General features: G+C 34.5%; 1 protein-coding gene across 1 annotated transcript; it reads right to left on the bottom strand.

Annotated features, from left to right (window-relative positions):
* Window positions 1-4,946: 4,946 nt before the first annotated feature.
* On the bottom strand, window positions 4,947-5,603 carry LOC113708450 (hyoscyamine 6-dioxygenase-like). Its single transcript, XM_027230904.1, has 2 exons — window positions 5,487-5,603; window positions 4,947-5,393 (listed from the first exon to the last, which is right to left on the bottom strand). Exons 1-2 carry the CDS (start codon window positions 5,601-5,603, stop codon window positions 4,947-4,949), a joined length of 564 nt encoding a protein of 187 aa, XP_027086705.1.
* Window positions 5,604-20,523: the final 14,920 nt, after the last annotated feature.

Here is a 20,523-nt window from a genome sequence, read left to right as displayed (position 1 = left end):
TTGCAATTCACCACCTTTTTTAGCTTGAAATTGACAAACAAACATACTCCTGAACCTGATTAGCGAATTTCAACAATACCGGCATATTCTTTGGAATTTTGAGCATTTTTTGATAATTTACATGTCTTTTAGTGCCCCATTCTCATGAAAATCATGGGAGAGTGTTTAAGTGTTAATTTATGGAGGTAATGTGACATGTTTCTTGAATCCTTAAGTAGCTGCTGGAAACTAATTAGTTTAAACATTCCCATGGAAAGACATGTAATGATCTTCATGTTTAAACTAATTTATGGACTTAATGTGACATGTTTGAACTAATTATGATCTTCATGTTTATTACGTACATCTTTTTTTATGCTGTCAAATTAAAGAAAACAAAATAGTTTAGTGCTAATACTAGAAACAAAACACCTCATTGAACTTGATTTTGAGGTGTGCCCCTCCTTACAAAAATGTTGAGTCCAAACAATCTCATGTATACAACATGAATTCTAAACTAAAATCTTAGAACTTTTAATTAACAATTGTGGTGTTGAGATCTTTACCAAGGGATCAAATTACAAAGAGGCATTAAAGGGAGAAAATGATAGGGAGTACTAGTCAAAACATTTTATTATTCAGATGCAGTTTAAAGGGTTATGCATATGTGTTGGCTATTACAGGCTGAAAGGTGGTAATGGCATTGACTTTTCTCCTCCAACGTAAACAAATAAAGGTTTCTTTTCCCATTACAATTACAAACTTGTGCTCGCCAACATCATCTCAACCTTGTAGATTCATTTAAAATGTATGATTGAGCATAAACACAAAGAAATGTGTACTTTTAATTAACTCCCAATATGTCCTATTCCTCACTATTGTAAATGCTTTTTTTTTTTTGGAAAAATCGCCAATTTAGTCCCTAAACTTTTTTTTTCTGTCGATTTAGTCCCTATACATTATTTATAGCTAATTTAATCCCTAAACTTATGTTTCGGTTCCAATCAAGGAGCTGAGCGGCGGCGCCACCGCATAATTTCCATCAGCTTCCCAATCGAGCAACCCATAAGGGGTATTTTAGGAACTTTCATCATGGAGCCTTAACCAAAATTAACCGAAATAAAAGTGTTGTGAGAAATACCCACTCAAAACCCAAAATGAAAACAAAAAAATTGCTTGGACAAAAATTTCTTGCTCAGCTTTCACAGAAGAGGGGGTGGTGGCCTGCTAGGCCAACCAATGCAGCACCTTCAACCCATCCTCGAATGCAGCCGGATATCGAATCTAGTTAAGGCTCCAGTGGACTCAGGCCTGTTCTTGTCATCCCACATGAGAGGGAAAGGGAAAAAGGGATTGGTCCACACTTCACACTCCAGTGATGGCGACTATGGTGAGAAGGTGTTTTGTGTTTTGGGGGGGGGGGAGGGAGAGATGCATTTACTTATTTTTACCATAAAAGAAAAGACGGTGGTGACGGTGATTTTGGCTATGGCGTTCCCGAGAAAAAGGCCCAGGAAACAGTAGAAGGTGGCAAGTAGCAAACTGAAAACTGACATTCCACAATCTGCAGTAATAATAATTGCACAAACAGACAAACGAATGTGAGGATAATAAGGTGAAATTGATTATATATGCGTCCTCTTTCATGGACATTATTGCATTTGGATTAAAGGAACAAATTGTTGTTGAGGAAGGAGGAATTGTTGCAGAGGTGTTTGTTTACATTTTGGAGTAATTGATTAACGGCAATGACTGTAACGGAAAAGCAGAGCAAGAGTAGCTTTACCTATAAAGGGTGAAGAGGACACTGCCAGCCATGGCGTCTCATGGTTTTTGGACTGAAAAACAACAAGAAGAAGGCTGGGCCTCACAGCAGTAGAGCGATGGCGGTGGCTCCTAACAATTACGATGTTTATGGAAAGAGGATGGCGGAGAAGGCTCCTTCGAAGACGGCAGTGGCTTACAACAAGTACGATGTTTCTGGAAATAGGATTGCGGAGGCTCCTCCGGTGGCTGCCGCTACCTTTTTGGGTTGCTGGAGAGGTAACCCAGCAGCAGCTGGGCTACTGGAGAGGCGGCCAGCAACAGCTGTCACCAACCAGAAATTAGTCAACGCTCCAGAGGACCCAAAGATGGAAGTCAGCTGCACCGACTCCAATCATCCTCCCCCACCTCCAATGGGACCACAACCACACCCACCGCCGCAGGAGCTTATGTCCCAACAGCAAGAGCAAGAGCAAGAGCAAGAACAACAGCAGCCGGAGATTTTTCTGCCGCCGAGGTCTTCTTGCTCTCTGCCGGCGGCAGCAGCTGTGTCTATGGCGGCTATGATTGAACAGGAGCTGGTGAACGCCAGGGGTTACGAGCCGTTTGTGTTGACCAGGTGTAAGTCTGAGCCCATGAGGACGGCAGCGGCTAAGCTTATGCCGGAGGCTTGTTTTTGGAAGAATAGGAAGCTTGGGTGGGTATTTCTCACAACACTTTTGTTTCGGTTAATTTTGGTTAAGGCTCCATGATGAAAGTTCCTAAAATACCCCTTATGGGTTGCTCGATTGGGAAGCTGATGGAAATTATGCGGTGGCGCCGCCGCTAAGCTCCTTGATTGGAACCGAAACATAAGTTTAGTGATTAAATTAGCTATAAATAATGTATAGGGACTAAATTGACAGAAAAAAAAAGTTTAGGGACTAAATTGGCGATTTTCCCTTTTTTTTTTTTTTTGCATTGACATCTGATTTCATGAGGTCATTCCATCTTGTGTTATACACGTTTCCTACTACATCACCAGATGATAAAGAAAATTTAATGCATCAATCGCCAATCCCTGTCAATAATGGTTTGCTGGCTATGGCCAACAATGCCCCCAGTCGCTAGCTTTGAAAATCTAGGTAGTGTTAGGGAAACCAACTACTATTAATTAGGATTCATTAACTTGTTGCAGTCTATTTGAAGTTGTGATCCTATATAACTTTCATCCTGCTTGTTTCTGGAAATATAAACATGGTTATGTAGAATATTTTTCAAGATAATTAGCGCAACCCATGATGCATCACAAGAAATAGCGATTGAAATGCCATGACTTACGGCTTGATGTCATAAACTTAGCAGCAATTGATAGAGATTAGGCACAGATAAAATAAAATAAAATAAAAAGAGTTTGTTATTAAATGAATTAAATTTGAAAGCTTTTGCCATTTCAACTTGCAGATCATATTGACTAAATGCATCCCTGCACATTAATTCATCGCCAAAAGTTTTGACAGAATTGCTTTTGATGGGATAATTTGAAGGAAGTGGAAGTAATTGGTTCAGAGCCTAGATTTTGCCGACCCTATGTGATTTTTGGCGTATAGCTCACAAGATCTTAATTGAACACAACGCATTAGGTGTATACTTCGCAAATTGTGGTCCTATATAGCCTAACTAGATTTAATTAGCTTAAAAATTAAACTTTAAGTAGATAAGAGAGTTTGAGTACATGTAGCATGTATATAACTGCTGCCCATAATAGTCAAGCATAACCAAAATTAGGAGAGCATAAGTTCTAATTAATAAAACAAAACTCATAAAAGAGCAAATACCCCAAAATTTGCAACTTTGAGTATACGTAACATGTGACGTCTTGGGGGAGGATTGGGTTGAATGATAAGGTAAGATGAATTGTAAGTAGGAAGTCGTGGGTATAATACCTCTTATTTACCCAAAAAAAAGTGACGTCTTGCTTTTTTCCATATATGCTTGTATTCTCTTTCTTAAATTTCATATATACAGAGTAATTGTAGAAGTCAAATTGATTTTTAGCATGCATGATCTGAACTAGTTTTTGAAAAATGGTAGGTGTTAGAGTTTTTAATCAGACTATCAGAGGATCATTTAGAGAGTGATATTATAAAAGCCACTACAAGTACTTCAATCACTATTTTGGTGAAATGACTCTCATAATTAAATGGAACTTCAAGCAGCTTATTATCCTACTATAGATTTGCAGAACAAAGGATTCAATTTCTTTTCCTACTATATATTTGCAGAACAAAGTTTCTGCTTCAAAATGCAAGGTTGACAAAAAAAGGTGATAATACAGCAAAAATACCTACTGAATCCACTGTGTGTTTTGATTGAGATGATTTGAGATAAAATAATTTGCTTCACAAATTTCAATCACTTTTTTATCTTTCCAATCACCGTTTTATTTTACATACATCATATCACAAAAAGTATTGCAATAATTATCTCAAATAAATCATCCAAATAAACTCCTATCCAAATAAACTGACTTCCGGCAAATTTCTAGCTTGTTGATCGAGTTATTGCTAGCTTTTCCAAGACCTTCCCCTAAGGATTAGTATAACATTTTTTATATATATAAATGTTAGTAGTTTTGTTCTTAATTTTTCAATTAGTACTATATGTTTGATTTTATTCCTTTTCTCCATATATTTTCATTAGTAGTTTTGTTCTTAATTTTCATGTATGTATATATATAGAATAATCAGGATACGGCATAGGGCTGAACTGCAATTGACACATACGCAATTTAACGGGGTCAGTCGAAGGGAATACTCCAAAAGAATAATCCTAGGTTTCTGCCTGTTTCAACCAAATAAATCTGCCAAACCAGCTCTAAATCTAAACATTTCTTCTTCTTTGTTTCAAGTGTGTTTCTATAAATAAAAGTATGTATGTTACTTGGTTCGTCTTTTTGGCAAATGATGGAGTAGGAATTTCCACTAGGAATCAAAGGGCGAAGGCGGTTTTGTTGCTTCAATGGAAGCAACTTTGGACGTCTGAACGAAGTCCTTGCACAAAGTGGGAGCATAGCGAGGAGGATGAAACTCGTCAACCCAAACTTTTGCAGGTTCTACAATGGAGTTGTGAGAAGGGTTGATGAAGGTGGCAATGCTTATTCTGGCAGAACTTGAAGTCCACATGCATTTCCTTCCTGAAGGAGGATGGTTATTAGGCTGGGATCACAATGCTTTAGCAGTCCCAACTCCCAAGGTCAAGCTCGGGTCCGGGCACGGTGGATAATAGTTGCCCACCACCAATTGAACTTTGCTCAACTCTTCCAAGTACCCAGCTTCCAGCCCCAATCCTTCACATATCAGCTCTAGAATTCTTCCACTTAGTGTCCTCATTTCTACTACGTATGTTGCAACCACCTCTCTATACCGGGTTAGTCTTGGAGGCCAACTTTGCATGCATTCATCCAGGGCCAGGGTGACAAGAAAGTTTAACATTAGATTAATACCATCTTTTGCAAAATCAGAGCTGTCCATATAGATCCAGCCCGGCCGGCTTAAATCTCCATCAGATGCACTAGAACCCTTCTTGTTCTCTGCAGACATGTTGAAAAATTCCTTAAACACGGTACTCATTTCCCTCGCCACATCTTTAGATACTCCATGGTTGATCACCTGGAAAAATCCATATTCTTGACCAGCTTCTACAATTTGTTGGACTATACCCAATTTTTCTGGACTTGCAGTTGCCTTTTAGAGGTCAACTACAGGGACTGTGTCGCAAAAAGGAATGGGAAGCCGTCCTGGTCGATCCTCCAGCGGAAAGCTGTAATCACCAGGCACAGATTGCACGTCAAACCATCGCAAAACTCGCTGCTTCTCCATCCATCACAATGTCGCAGTACCTGAAGTTTAATTGAGCATGATCCAGATCTAACGACCTATAATGCTGAAATACATACAATATAGCAGTATTGTAAAGTGACCACTGATTAGTGCATGGAGAATTTCTTGTGCAAAACCTGGCCATCCCTCAGGGTTAATTCCACTTTGCACCATTCAATCATATCTAGATTATTATTTTGGTTCTTAAATTTTAAGATGCGACGTTTTAGTTCTAAAGTATAAAATTCTTAGGAAAAGAAAAGGGAGAGTTGGCCCCATGAATGGTACTGAGGTCTCCTCTGGACACCATGAGTAGGCAGGCTTAATTGGTATTTCACATTAATTACACTACGGTAGAAATTGTTTTGTGCATAACGAGTTATATCGTGTGGCCCAACTTTGGATTATATTATCATATTGCCACTGTATGTCAATTTTTCCCTTATCATTTGACAAGATGTAGCGTTTTAACCCTGGACGCGGGGCTGGAGCGGTTGTCAGAACAACCACTCCGGAAGGTGTAACATCATTTGTACATGGTGTAACATCATTTGTACAAGGTGTAATAATAGAACAATAGCGAATAACATTAGAACAACATTTTTGTGGGTCCCACACGACATGAAAATCGAGTTACAAGACGTGATCTGAGCCGCACAAATTTTTGAGGCTGCCGTGAACTGCCTGGGACGGTTGTCTCTGACAACCGTCCAGGCCCCTCATCCTTTAACCCTATGTTGTGTCAGTGGCTCTGTATCGGGTGTATCCATGGAGCCGCTTTGGTTCGGCAGACATTGACTTATCTCTCACGTAAGTAGTACTAGAACTAGAAGGAACCAGTCTAGTCCATCTATAAAATTATAGCTAAAATTCATTACACTATAATTTGCTTTCAAATAAAAAAAAATTATAATTGTCAAAAAATGAGTCTAAAAAAGTTTATCTTTAGTGGAATGTTCCAAAAATTTGCTCCAACTTGATTATTGTGATGCAATAGAGATACATATTATATTGTATGGACAAACAACAGCAAGGAATTCAAAAAGCAAACACATGATAAATGCAAAGTGGTTCAATATTAACATAAATGATATATGCTTCATAAAACTCAAATATCATGCTATTATAATTACAAATGTATAAAATTTCACCACTATTTCTTTTTCAAACAAGACATCATCATATAAAAACTTCTATCTTACAAATTCACAATAAAACTTGCAAGAAAGTTGAATGGAAGGCTTTTAAATGCATAAAAAGAGTACAAAAATTCAGTACCAAAGAATTAGTAAAGGAAGTGCAAGATTCAATTATGCATTAAAAAGGAATTAAAACATCAGAATTGCAAAAAATAAATTTTGCATTTAGATTTAAGACAAACCACACAAAAGAAAAAATCAATTTGTAGAACCAAAATAATGGAAGGCTTAATGAATATCAAGGAGATCAAACCAAAATAAATAAATACACCTAGGTAATAGAATAAAGAGGCAAAAAAAGAAAAATGATAAAGGCTAAATAAAAAAAGTTAATAAAAAAAAAGTTAAGTCCATATTTGGCAGCATGAAACGAGGGAAGAATAGGAATAAAAAGAAAATGGGATATACCAGACAATAGGAGTAGTGGAGGTAAAAGATCTATTGTCTATATTTCTCCTAAAAGAAAAAGATGATCACGATTTTTGAACAATGGAATAAAAGAAATATCCATTCCCGTGCAAAGAAAAACATACATTCAATTAATTAAAGAGGAAAAAGGAAAAAATGCATTGATTGAGCGGAACGAGGAGAGGAAAAAATTAGGATGAAGAAAACAAAAAGAAAAGAAAAAGCAAAATACTAGATTAAAGAGTTAAAATTGATGGAATATGAAGTGACAGTATAAATCAGTTGATTGTTGTGACACCTCTCTATGGTCAACAATAATCATCTAAAAAAATAATGAGAAAATAATTTTAGTATAATTAATTATAAAGAAAAAATTTGAAAGGGGAAAAAGAAAGATGAAGAAAAAAAAAGGGAGATGAAGGTTAAAAGCAGAGGCAGAGAGGAAGAAAAGAAGAATTGGAAGGAGAGATATTTATAACTTTTGACTAACCAAAAAAAAATAGTGGAGCAAAAATTCAACTACAAATAGAAACTGATATTTGTCAAAATAAGAGACTATACACGTGGCAAAAAAAAGAGATTGCTAGAGTAACCTCTCTTTCTTTTTATATATAAGCTAGACAATTTTCTTTCCTGATAATTAGTTGGTGATAAATTCATAAAACTTTCATAGTAGTTGTTGCTTTTTTTTTGTCTTATTTAATTCAATAGATTGTGATGATTAAGTAGGAAATTAACTAGGATTTAGGCCTTTCTATTAATGATTTCTATAATTTTTTATTACATTCTAAATAGATTGCTTAAATGAAAACTCCAATGACTGGTAGTTGATAAAATATTCTTTACAAATTATTTGAAAATATTTTAAGAGTTCAAAAATATTTTAAAAAATAAACCAAGAGACATATTGTATATCCATTTTTATATCCTTATGAAATTAATTATTATCTTGTTTGTTGCAATTGCAATTGTAAAGAGAACTTTTCAATACCGAAGATTGTTAAAAAAAAAAGCTTCATAATAAATAATCAACAGAAGATTGATAGTTGGATGATAGATTGATTACTCATTTTAGGACAAAAGCTAATTTTATTTATACTCTTTAGGTGGAGTATTTGCAAATTGAGAATCATTTCTCCAATAATTTAAAAGGCCATAGAATTGTCCATCCTCATTCCCTCCTGTGCAAAAGGTGCCACAAAAAAAGAAGAGATGATATGTTAGTAACTTCATTTCCAAATATTGAAAGTCACACATCAAGCAACAATAATCTACTAATTACTAAAATTTATACACTGAGCGATACTTTTCTCAGAGTTTCTTCAAATATTTTGGGTGTAGACACTTGCCTCTCATTAGCCTCATCATTCAAGGGTCGTATTGATGATTTGCAAGTAGGAAATCAAAATTCTATGACAAATAAGGCAAATGAAGGGCTGAAATCCTTTATCAAATTCAAGAAACCAACCTGTAGTGTGATAATGGCTGGAGGATATCCATCCAATCATTTCTTCAATATAGTGTTGATCTAGTAAAGGTGAACGCATATCCTCAAACAATTATCAATATAGTGTGCTTTATCACATGGTCCGATTGTTGAGGATATGCGTTTAGCTTTACTAGATCAACACTATTACTATCAAATGGATTTCAAGGGAAGCAAATAAGGTCGTGCATAATTTGACCAATTAAGCTAAGAATGCTAGCCTTTCTAAATCTCTTTGGAATCTTTCTCCAAATTTTGTCAAGCAAATCATGTTGGATGATTTCCAGCAACTTCAGTAATAAAACTATTAATTTGTTTCTTATCAAAAAAAAAAATAATGGCTTGCTTCAATTGGAAAATCAAATTTTAGTGACAAATGAGGTTGAGTTTTTTATTGTGACAACAAAGGTGTCATCTTATAACCAAATTCAAGAAAACAAACTAAAGTGCGATGATAGGTTGCTTGAATTGGGATTAGTTCTACCACAATATAAATCAATCAAGCTGGAGTGTGATAATGGCTTGCTTGAATTGGGATTAGGTCTGCTAGATACCACACCACACAAAGCATAATGAGTCTTTAAGACAGAAGTATTTTTCAAAAGAAACTATTTCAGATATTCAAGATTTTGATAATAAAAAATTGGGCCTTATTTTATATTAGTTTCAACTTGAAGAAAATAATTAGCATTTTAATTTTTTAGTTACAGGCTCATATGACCCAATCATATGATCCAACTGTAAGGAGTTGGGCTCATTTTTATGCAAAAGTTAGAGTGTTCACATGTGAGGGATGAAAGCATGCAACTTGTGTGAGATCCAAATGCAAGTCGCACATATGAAACTAGCAACTTGTGGTGCGAGAACAAAATATGAATGGTGGAATACTTCCTCACAAACGTAGGAAAGAAAGCAAACCTAAAAAACCAATATCGAAGATTGATCTTGATCATGCAACAATATGTATTTAGAATATGCTAACTAAGAATGGCAATGGAAAGATAAGATAGAATGATGATAACAAGGAAGAAAGGTAGACAAAAGAGAGAACTTTCATAGATGAATTGACTTATTTATTTCTTGCATGCGCATTTTTTCCACTTTATTGCTCTTATTTATGTTTCTTCAATCAGTCGGTTATCATCATTCATTCATCCCTGCGGGCCTAATTCATCCTAGTAGGGCTTGTCAGTTACATGTATTATCCCAAATAATATTAATGATATATTCCATAGTTGTTCATTTATAATTGCATTCTATTTAAATTTAGCATGAACTTTTACATTTGCACTATTTTTAGATGAATTTCAAGAAATAAAATTGATCTTCTATTAATAGTTAAAAGATGATAAGTACCTTTTGAAATATAAAGCAAGAAAATTAATTGAATTTGTGAAATTTTTTGCTTAATTATGTTTTAGAATTTTAAACTTGCTCAATTTCACTTTAACTGGTTAAAACAATCCATTGGATATATATTTGATTTTGTTTAAGAGTTTTAGCTCCCTATAGCTATAAATACTCTAGTACCTTAATAGCATTTTTTTGTAGTAAAAAATCGTTTCACAATATTTTAACTACCATTAAGAAATTTACTTATTTTTTTGAAAAAATTCCCTCCACAACTCCAAACAAAGTACCTTAAATTTTAGCTTAACTAATGTTAATACTATATGAACTTATATCACTTACCATAATAATATTTTTCTCTAAGTTTCACTATTATGTTAATTGAGTGTCTTCTTTAATTACTATTGGTTTACATGTCAATCTTCTAATTTTATGAAATCCATATCATCTGCCACTAACAAGAATTTTATAATTTTGATACGTTCAACTATTATGTAAATTGATTGTATTCTAGGATCTTTCTTGGTTTACATGTGAATCATGATTTAACAACCTATAGTTAAAGGTTTTTCAATAATTTTATAAATTTTCAAGCAACTGCTCAAGGTTTTTGAGTGTTTTACAATTTAATTTGGTGGTTGGTAACTTCTATGCTTGTAACTTATACCTCAAAAATTTTGCTATTTGCTTGAACTTTTTCACTACGGAAATTTCAAAACAGTAGAACCAAGTCTATGTGTTCTCTGGTCCACATTATTGAATGGACCACAATTGATTGCAAAACTTGGGTTAAAACAAAAAAACCCTTTGTAGTAAATCAAATACACAGAAAAATCTCTCGTGGTTTCAAAACGTATAAAACGATATCTCATGCTTTAAACTAAATTGTAAATTTTACCGGATTTCGTTATCTTTACAATTTAGTTCAAAACATAAGGTGTCGTGTTGTATGTTTTGAAACCACATAGGGCTTTTCTATATATTAGATTTATCACAGTAGGTTTTTTTTGTTTTTTACCTAAAATTTGTTTAAATTTTGCACTGAAAACTGAAAGTTTATGAAGTTTATATGGAACAAAGTAACTAACGCAGTGTATATCCTCACAGATGTTCAGACCATTTGATTACTTGTACCTTCATAGCTAAGAAATAAATAAACTAATAAATAAGATGGATATCCATATAGCAAAAAAATTTAGTTATAGAGGTAGAGCTATTTATATTGTGAAGTTGATATGGAACAAGATAACTAACACATGATCAAACTATCCAATTAGATGGATATCAAATAGCAAGAAGAATTAGTTATACAATTAGAATTCTTTATATTGTGATTTGTGTTGCATATCTTTATACGATATGCTAAACCTAAGTGAGTTTCTATATGTCTGACAAAATTGTTGCAAAAAGAGCTGAATGTTAATTGCTCTGAAATTAGTCAATAGATATTCTAAACCTAAGCATGTACTGATTGTTCTTAGAAGTAAAATAGATTTACATTTATAATTTTAATTTTTGAATGTGTAGCTATTTTTTATTGTAGTCTTTTTTTTTCTTTTTTTCTTTTTTTTTTGTCTACATAGGGGTGTCCGGGTCAATCCTTATGGGGTCCGACTAATCCCCTGCGGCCCGGCCAGGTGCCCCAGCCCAGCCCAAGCACGATATGTGCCCGGAGAAATCCAGCAGAGCAGATACTCGAACTTGGGACCTCTCGGTCACCGGTGGGAGGTGCTACCGCTGGACCATTCACGCGGGGGCTATTTTTTATTGTAGTCAATAGACACTTTTGTGAATTCCACACTTTGTTTAAGAATTGTAAAGACCTCAAGGTCTTTAATCCTCTAATTTTGATGGTTAACAAAATAAATGATGAAGTGACTAATAGTTTAATTGAATTGAATGATAGAATACATTCAAAAAAAAAAAAAAAGAGTGTGCATCATTGGAAAAGGAAAGAAAAGAAAAAGAAAAAGAAGCCAAAAGTTAAAAAATGAATATCAAACGTAGTGGTTCAGACTTCAGGTGCAATCCTTTGGTTCGGCCGTCTGACAAGAAGATAGTAGCACTGACAATGAAACTTTGGTTTGACCGTTCTATCGGGCATCGAATACAGTGAATTTGGATTGGCCATCATGCCAAAATAATGATTAGTTTTTTTCAACAATTTTTTAAATGTCTTTTATTCTTGAATTTCTATTATAAAATTTAGACCATTGAGGATGCTAGTGAGCTTTCATTTTTATCATCTATAATGCTAGAGTATTGATTCTTGTTGTACCACAAATTATTTGAGTATTTATATGAGATTTCTCATTAAAAAGATGTAAAATTTTGGAGAATGTGATCCTAGATTGTAATATATTGAGATTACTCTATGGAGGAGTAAAAATTTTAACTCAAGAGTTGGTGAATCCAAAAAGAAAGATTGATTCTCAAGTGCATATTAGTTTGTCATCTCACCTGTTGAAAGCGAGGGATATAAGGATATAGTGAAAAAATAGTCTTGAAAAAAACTCGGGAATGAATATAGATACCAACGAGAGTGATTGAACCACTACAAATCTCTTGCTTTTAGTTTCTCTTTTCCTACCCTTTTCATCTTTTAATTGTGGTTTTTATTAGCTTAATTTGATTGATTAGAATTTTGTTGCTTTTTCTTCATCTTATTAATTATTTACAAAATTTCATCTTCTAGATTCTTCACATTAGATGAGTTCACTCTAGGACTAACAAATTGTGATGACATTATGATAAGATAAGGCTTTTGATTGAGATCTTTGGATTGTGCTAAATACTTCCCTATTTCCTACTTGTTATCAATAAGCAACTTCCTTGGTGCCTGCCTATCTATAGGTGGCAATTGGGCAGGTTAAGAAATTATTGGACGGGTTGAAAAATGTGTTATTGATATTAAATCATACGTTATAACCCAACCCCTTCAACTATTAAATGGGTGTACTTTTGGAGTGGATCTAGTTGGATCAACTAAAACCCATAAACCCCAAACATAGGGCTTGTTTGGAAGTGAAGTTTTTGACCAAGTTTTTTAGCTACTAATTTTTTAACAACTTTTGCTACAGGAACCCCAAAAAACTTATCAAAATTTTTTACCTATACACTTTAAAATAATATACAAAAAATTTCCCTTCAATTTTTCTTCTTTTTCCTCCCCACCCAACCGGCCACAACCTCCACCACCGCTTCCGGTGCCGGTAATGAAATCTCAACACCCCAAGCTAAAAATTGCACCCCGTCCACTTTTTTCTTGCGGGTTTTTTCGCAACTGTACTCAAACAGTGCTCAGTCCGACCACCACCACTTCTCCAACACTCCCTTTCCCAGCCACCTCTGATCAGCCAACGCCAAAACCAACATCACCACCACCACCACCACCACCACCACCACCACCACCTCCTCCTCCTCCTCTCCCTCCTCCACCGTCTTCCTCTCATCCACCACATGCACCGACCAAACCCGATTCGGAATCATCCTCATCTTCCTCAAACACCTCCCAGAGCTTCACCCAATTGAGGTTCCCACTGACTAACTCCCTCATCTCTCACCATTTTATACACCCGTATCAGCAAACTCAAGAAAAGCCAAAGATTTCGGAGCCCACCCCACCAAGAAAAGCGCCTGATTCTCTGCCGCCGCCGCAACTATCTGCTACCAAGTTGGAAGAAACTTTTCATGTTGCGGAGCTTCATTTCAGCTCTGGATCCGACGAAGACAAGCTCGGCGCGCTACACCTGCTAGAAAAGTCACTCGTTCCAAACCCACGCGCAGTCGCGGACGGTGGAGATGCAGGGGCATGCCCGGCTACGGTCATGAAATGGGTAGTGGGCTGTCTAAAAGAAAGGGTCATGGCTAAGTCGGCGCAGTCGAAGCCGAGGCAGTTGGGGTTGTGGTGGACGCAATGGCGGATTTGGAGGGTGCGGTGGCAGAAAGGTCGTTGGCAGTATTGGAGTGGGGGAACTTTTGCAGGGGTGGGGAAGGGGGGTGGCGGGCAGAGGGAGAGAGAGGGAGAGCTTTTGCAGGGGTGGGGGAGGGGGGTTGCGGGCAGAGGGGAGCGACGGGGGAGCTTTTGCAGGGGGCGGCGGAGGTAACGGGGAAGAAGAAGAAGAAGAAGAAGAAAAGAAAAAGAAAAAGAAAGAGAAAGAGAAAAAAAAAGAAAAGGAAAAAAAATTTCACCTTCACCTTACAAAAATTTCTACAAAATTTTTTCAAAAACTTCTACAGTACACTACAGTAAAGTTTTAGACAAACTCCCAAAAAACTCAGGTTCCAAACAGGCCCATATTTTTTGGTATGCACCTTTAAACATTCACACTTTTATGTCCATATCTACAGACATTTTTCACACACTTTCACTTCAAATATTTGTAAACTATTTCTTATACATTTTCTAACAATCAACTCACACTCACACTCACACCGCATATACACACCATTCCACTCTTTCTACACACTTTCTCTAAACATATATATGTTCCACTATTTTTTTTTCTCCCTTGTTATTTTATGATGACCATTTTACCGTGTGGATCTCTTTTCGATCCGAATGCATGTTGGTGCATGACATTATAATTCTATGTAGAAATCAAGTGATAATGGATTTAAAATAAAGACTCCATCTGGGGAAAATTGATTAAACAATCCGCCAAAAAAGAAGCCTCAAAAGGCAAAGCATCAACCCGAATTGATTCTAATTCCCAAGCCAATCAACTGGAATTCAGTTAAAAATGCAGAAAAGAAAAAAAAGCAGAGAGAAAAAACAAGGAACGATGGTAAATAAACCCCACACAAGATACAAACCAAGCACAAATGGCCCCAGAAGACCCCAAATATATATATACAATGACGGAGCCAAGGGGGGCAGAGGGGGGCCATGGCCCCCCCTAAGTTTTGAGAATCTTAATTCATAATATGTAAATATGTGTGTAAAATAAAATTGGCCCCCCCTAAATTTTTTCAATTTTAGTTTATATTATGAGAGTTGATATATATATATATATATATATATATATATATATATATATATGAATTAGTCATCTTTGAATGGAATTTCAATTTTGGCCCCCCAAAAAAAAAAATCCTGGCTCCGTCACTGTATATATATATAGCGTGTATTTTTTTAGAAGATGATATATGTCTTTCAAAAGCATATATATTGTGCTAAGAATCAATAGCTACAATTAACAGTGGTTTTTGAAGGTTGCCCGATAGAATCCTAACAAATGTTTTGAAAGAAATAATAAATAATTTCCTCTAGAATAAGTTTAAAATATAAAGGAAAACATAGTGCATGTACAACTAAACAAGTAATATTATTTGTATGGGAGAAAAAATCCCAAAAATATATTAAAAACAACTAAATATTGGGAAAATATTAGGAAATACAAAAGAAAATGTGAATCGCTCTTTTATCATCTGTCATAACATTAAAAACTTCATAGATTATATTTCAAGATATGCTGTGGAGCCTAGATGTCATGTGTGGTATAATACCCACATAATTATCATTATTTTCAAAAGATGTTCTAAAGGAATACTTCTGAAACATGTAGAAAAAAAATAAAAGTAATACTTCTTAGGACAAGGGGTACTAGTTAGCAGCCAGATAATCGATACTAGTGTTAAAGACATACTCAATATCTGTGCAATTTAGAAATAATCAAAATAAATTAGTATTATATAAATTTTGTTTTTTTACATAAACACAATTTATGTAAATTTATTAAAGAACTTTGGTTATAAAGGTATAGTAATTTGGTAATTGCAACACTTAGAGTGATTACATTGGCAAAATGTGATTAAGTAATTAAGGTAAAAATTAGTTTCTATAAGAATAAAATTAGAAGTTCAAAAAATGACAAAAAAATAAAGTTTTCACCAACTGCCATCCTTCTAGCTTTATATACTATATAGATATAGATAAACTATATTCTTGCCATAAACAAAGGATATGAGGATAACATCAAAAGCTGTCCTTCACCAATGCGGAGTTTCGCTTTAGTTGATTAGTTCTCAGTCAATTGTTTCTCACCGGATACAGTTTAACAACAAACTTATGGGGTCTTTACATGAGATCCATTTAATGTGGGATTTTGGCACATGATATAGCTTCAAGCTATTGAGTGTTTTTCTTGTTGAAAACCTTCTTTTTGGTTGAAGACTCGTTGCAAAAAGATTTTTGGTGTGCTATTACTGTATTCTACTTAATCTAGCTTTTGTGCATTTCCATTTTGGTCTGTTCTCTTCAAGAAAAAGAAACTGGATAACCATTTTCTGAAGTTCTATATGTTCAGTAGCTGAACCTTTTCACGTAAGCATGATTCTAAAATCAATTAATGCCATAACATGGGCTTTTTCCTCAAGTATGAACTTTTACACCAAAAAAAAAAGGATGTACAATTAGATATAGATGTTCATCACCTTGAATCAAGCTTGTGATGCTGCTACTTCTCATTCTTCGACTTTGGTGCTGTTTGTTTGCTAAATAAGTGATACTTGGAAGCTTCGGAAACTCAAGGAAGCACCTAAGTTTCTTTATTTTTTTTTTAGTTTTCAAACTTTGAAAAATGCCATCTAACTGCTTTTGTAAGAACATTTTTTTTCTTTTTCATGTGTAGATAATCGTATCATTTAAGCATTGATTCTTGGTTTTGTGATTACTTACTAATATACTTAATTTCTGCATACAAATTATTCACTTTGTGGTCGCCAATTTTAAGCATATTAATTGGATTTGATGTAGTTGATGCGGATTGTTTAGTCTGAAGTTGTTGGTTCATGTTTTCTTTTCTTGTACAACTACTGTATATGAGTATGTAATCTATGCCCTGAAGGCTTAGCTTTCTGCTATTCTCATGCAAAGTTCATAGTTACTTCGATATCTTTTAAATGCTAACTAATGTGAATATTACTTTTGAACATATTTCAAGTACCATATATATAGAAGAGAGCACTGCATGATTAGGAAATTGCTGCTTTTACCATTTGGAAGCCACACTATTTGTTTGCTTGAGAAATTTATTAGTTACTATACTTATTGGTGGCTTGTTATTTTTACCATGTTAAGGTTAACTTCTTTTGATCCTTGTCTATGCTGGTTTTCACACCCAAAAAATAGTTTTCTAACAGTAGCTCATTTTTTATGCTCTGATTTTTGGGTAAGATGAAGTGTAGTTTTTGGTCATATCAGTTTAAAAAATGATTTCATTGCAAGTGAAGATTCTTTTTTCCTCCTAATTAAAATAATTAGGAATTAAATATGAATAAAGATGAATTGGAATCTGGTATTCAGTGTGGCATTTCTCATACGTTTTTAGATCATGTGTGAATGTTTAGGTATAGAATCAGGGGTGCATGGATCTATGTACTGGTCAAAGAAAAACTGCAATTTAAGGTATAGCAACTTTAAAAAAAAAAAAAATCTATAGTAGAAATTTATAGATTTGCCCGCACTGAGGAAAAAAATACATTGTAGGTAATAGATTAAAAAAAGAAAAAATGTTTTTGTCCCAGTAATTCCTAGAAAGCCAATACATCTATGTGCCTAAAGTGATTTGATAAAGCTCTCGTAGAAGAATTATGTTAAAAATACAAGTCCAATGTTATTACTAGGAATTTAATTCACTAGTGAATTTTTCAATATAAAATACTATATTTCAATGACTTGTAACACATTTGTGGGAAGAATTCGATTTATTTTGTGCTCTGACCAAAACAATATCCTAGCCCTTCAACATAGAATTGTATAGTTATTGAGAAAGATTATATGCTATAGGTAGTTCCTAATATATACTGAGTGTACACCCTCGTACATTTTCCTAATTTTAGAAACTTTCTTTGAGGTTTTTTACAATTTCACTGACTTCTCTTAAGATTTAAAAGTTCAGACTAACTTCTCCTAAGATTAAGATTTTGATAACAAAATCAGTTTAAATATAAAAAAAAAGTACCATTAAAAAAGTACTTCAAAGAGAGAGATAAAATTTTTATTCCAAAACATGCCTTTTATGCATATGTGCAAGCTGTATTAATAAAAGACTGAAAACATATTAATAAAAGGGAGAAAAAGTAAGTACAAATAACAAAAAACCAGAAATAAGTAGCAATTGGCTTTTTCTACAAAGTTGGACAAACGGCTAGTGCATTGGGTTACAATGGCTATTTTTCCGATTCTTTGCCATTTTGTATATAAAGGCAACATGAAGCATTATAACGGATCTTATTTTCACTCGAAGCAACAAACTATGAGGTAGGAAAATGGTGGTTTTGTGTAGCAAGCTGAAGGTGAAATATCGGTTGCAAAACTGTGGCCTTTTTAAGCTAAAGGGTGAATCATGAAATTTAAATTTAGTACATTATACTTCATTTCTGTTTTTCTGATTAGATTTATTAATCAATTTACAAAAAATCAACCAACCAAATAGGGAGGCATTTGTTAAAATAAGTATGTTAAAAAATTACTTAAACAAAAAAATAAGTCCAAAGTATCAAGAAAGAATGCTTTCAAAAGAATCAAAACATGGCTTAAATTTTTTTACACTTGAAATGTTCACCTAAGGGATAATGGTGATAGTTGACATTTTGGCGAATTTGTTTTACATATCAAAGAGGGGTAATATTGGATATTCATTAGATTTTTTTTTGCTCACAGCATGAAGTGTTACTAAAACATAATTTTTGGAGAGGTTTCCGTAATTTTTCAAATCTCAAGAAAGATAGTTGTGATTGTCAAAAACCTCAAGGAATGTTTCCAAAATTCTCTTCCGTTAATTAGTTACTTGTATTTAATTAGTACTCTAATTACTTAATTGTCATATATTAGTTTCTAATAAGACATAATATCTTAGGTTATATGAATAATTTCTTCCCATATGATATATGCAATTGGATCCAAGATACCGACAAAAGAGGTCAGTATTATTTTGCAAACATCAGAAGAGACCGGTGAAATTGTAGAAACTTCGGAGGAGGTTTCTAAAATTATTCCAATATTTTTTCTAGAAGGAACTCTCGGGCCCAGGTTTTATAGTTTAGGTGCATCTATTTCCTAACCTTCGGCCACCAAGTTCAGCAACTAAAATAAATAAAATAGTACCATATCTCCATCATTGTAGGCCACCTGCCAGCGAAAAATATACGATGGATTTAAGAACCGACTTGTTCTCATATTGCGTGTCTAATGTTTTCTCATCTAACGTACTTAGTATAACATCAAAATTAGGGATGGCAATGGGGGCGGGTGCCCGCCCCGCGGGGGGCTCTCGGGACGGGGGTTGGGGCGGGGGCGGGGGGGAATTTTTCCCCCCCGCTTAGAAACGGGGCGGGGGGCGGGGGAGTATACCCCCGCCCCATCCCCCGCCCCGCCCCCCGCAAAAAAAAAAAAAAAAAAAATATATATATATATATATATATAATTATATATAATATGTAAGTTAATTAGTTATAAACTTATGATAATGATATTATTAGTTAGATGTATTATATAATGTATATTAGTTTATGTAATATAATTGATATTATCAATTATATGAATAATTCTACATGTCTACTAATAGAATTTATTAATTAGTTATACTAAATTTACTAATACATTTATACTAAATTTCTAATTACACTTAATAGAATAACACTTTTTTCTCAAAAAAAAGCACAAACACAATAATGAATTAGTGATTGCATTTGTACTAAAAATTAAAACTTGACTATTTTAGTTATATTTATTTCATCATATTGGATTGTATTCAAATAACTTATGTTTGATTGTTTTTATGAGTTTCAATTGTAAAATTACAATGAATAATAATTTGGTGATGTGTTGATATTTTAGTACTTGATTATTTATTAAAATTTAATTATAATAAAATTATATAATAAAATTTTATTAACCCCGCGGGGGCACCCGCGGGGGAAGCGGGGCAAGGCGGGACGAGGGCGGGGCGGGGCGGGGGGAGCAGGAGGCGGGGGACGGGGCGGGGGACGGGGGGAACTAATAGGCAACGGGGCGGGGGACGGGGGAGGGGTCCCCCGCCCCAACCCCGCCCCGTTGCCATCCCTAATCAAAATCGTGCTTTTTTTAATTTTCCAAAATCGTGCTTTTGATGTGATCTTTTTTCGTGACTTAATATTCAACCAAAAGTACCAATCTTATTTTTTTTTTCAGTCAGATTTTAACCAATTCACTTGCCTTTTTCTTTTCTCCTTATGATCTTCAATTTTAATTTCCTTAAAAAAAAAGAGAGAGATAAACTTGCAATAGTTACAGATATATATTTTTGAATACATACATTTGCCCAAAACATATATAATTTACCAGTATGCTTTGCTTTGTACAGAATTTTCGCCATTTGAACTTTTACAGAGAATCCCTATTCTTTTCATCCAGTTCAGCCACGAGATCTTCCATCAAAATCAATTATAGTCATTAAGCTCCTTTGTCGTTAGTCATATAGGGAAAATTCATCCT

The sequence above is a fragment of the Coffea arabica genome, chromosome 6e (genome assembly GCF_036785885.1).
Source record: "Coffea arabica cultivar ET-39 chromosome 6e, Coffea Arabica ET-39 HiFi, whole genome shotgun sequence".
NCBI classification, from domain to species: domain Eukaryota; kingdom Viridiplantae; phylum Streptophyta; class Magnoliopsida; order Gentianales; family Rubiaceae; genus Coffea; species Coffea arabica.
This window is presented reverse-complemented; position numbering and strand designations above follow the sequence as displayed.

What these genes read in the sequence shown, in the direction of transcription:
- LOC113708450 (XM_027230904.1), bottom strand. Translation starts at nt 5,603, where the DNA reads ATGGAGAAGCAGCGAGTTTTGCGATGGTTTGACGTGCAATCTGTGCCT. An exon ending in CTTTTTGCGACACAGTCCCT is followed by an intron (nt 5,394 to 5,486) that starts GTAGTTGACCTC and finishes GGATTTTTCCAG; the next exon opens with GTGATCAACCATGGAGTATC.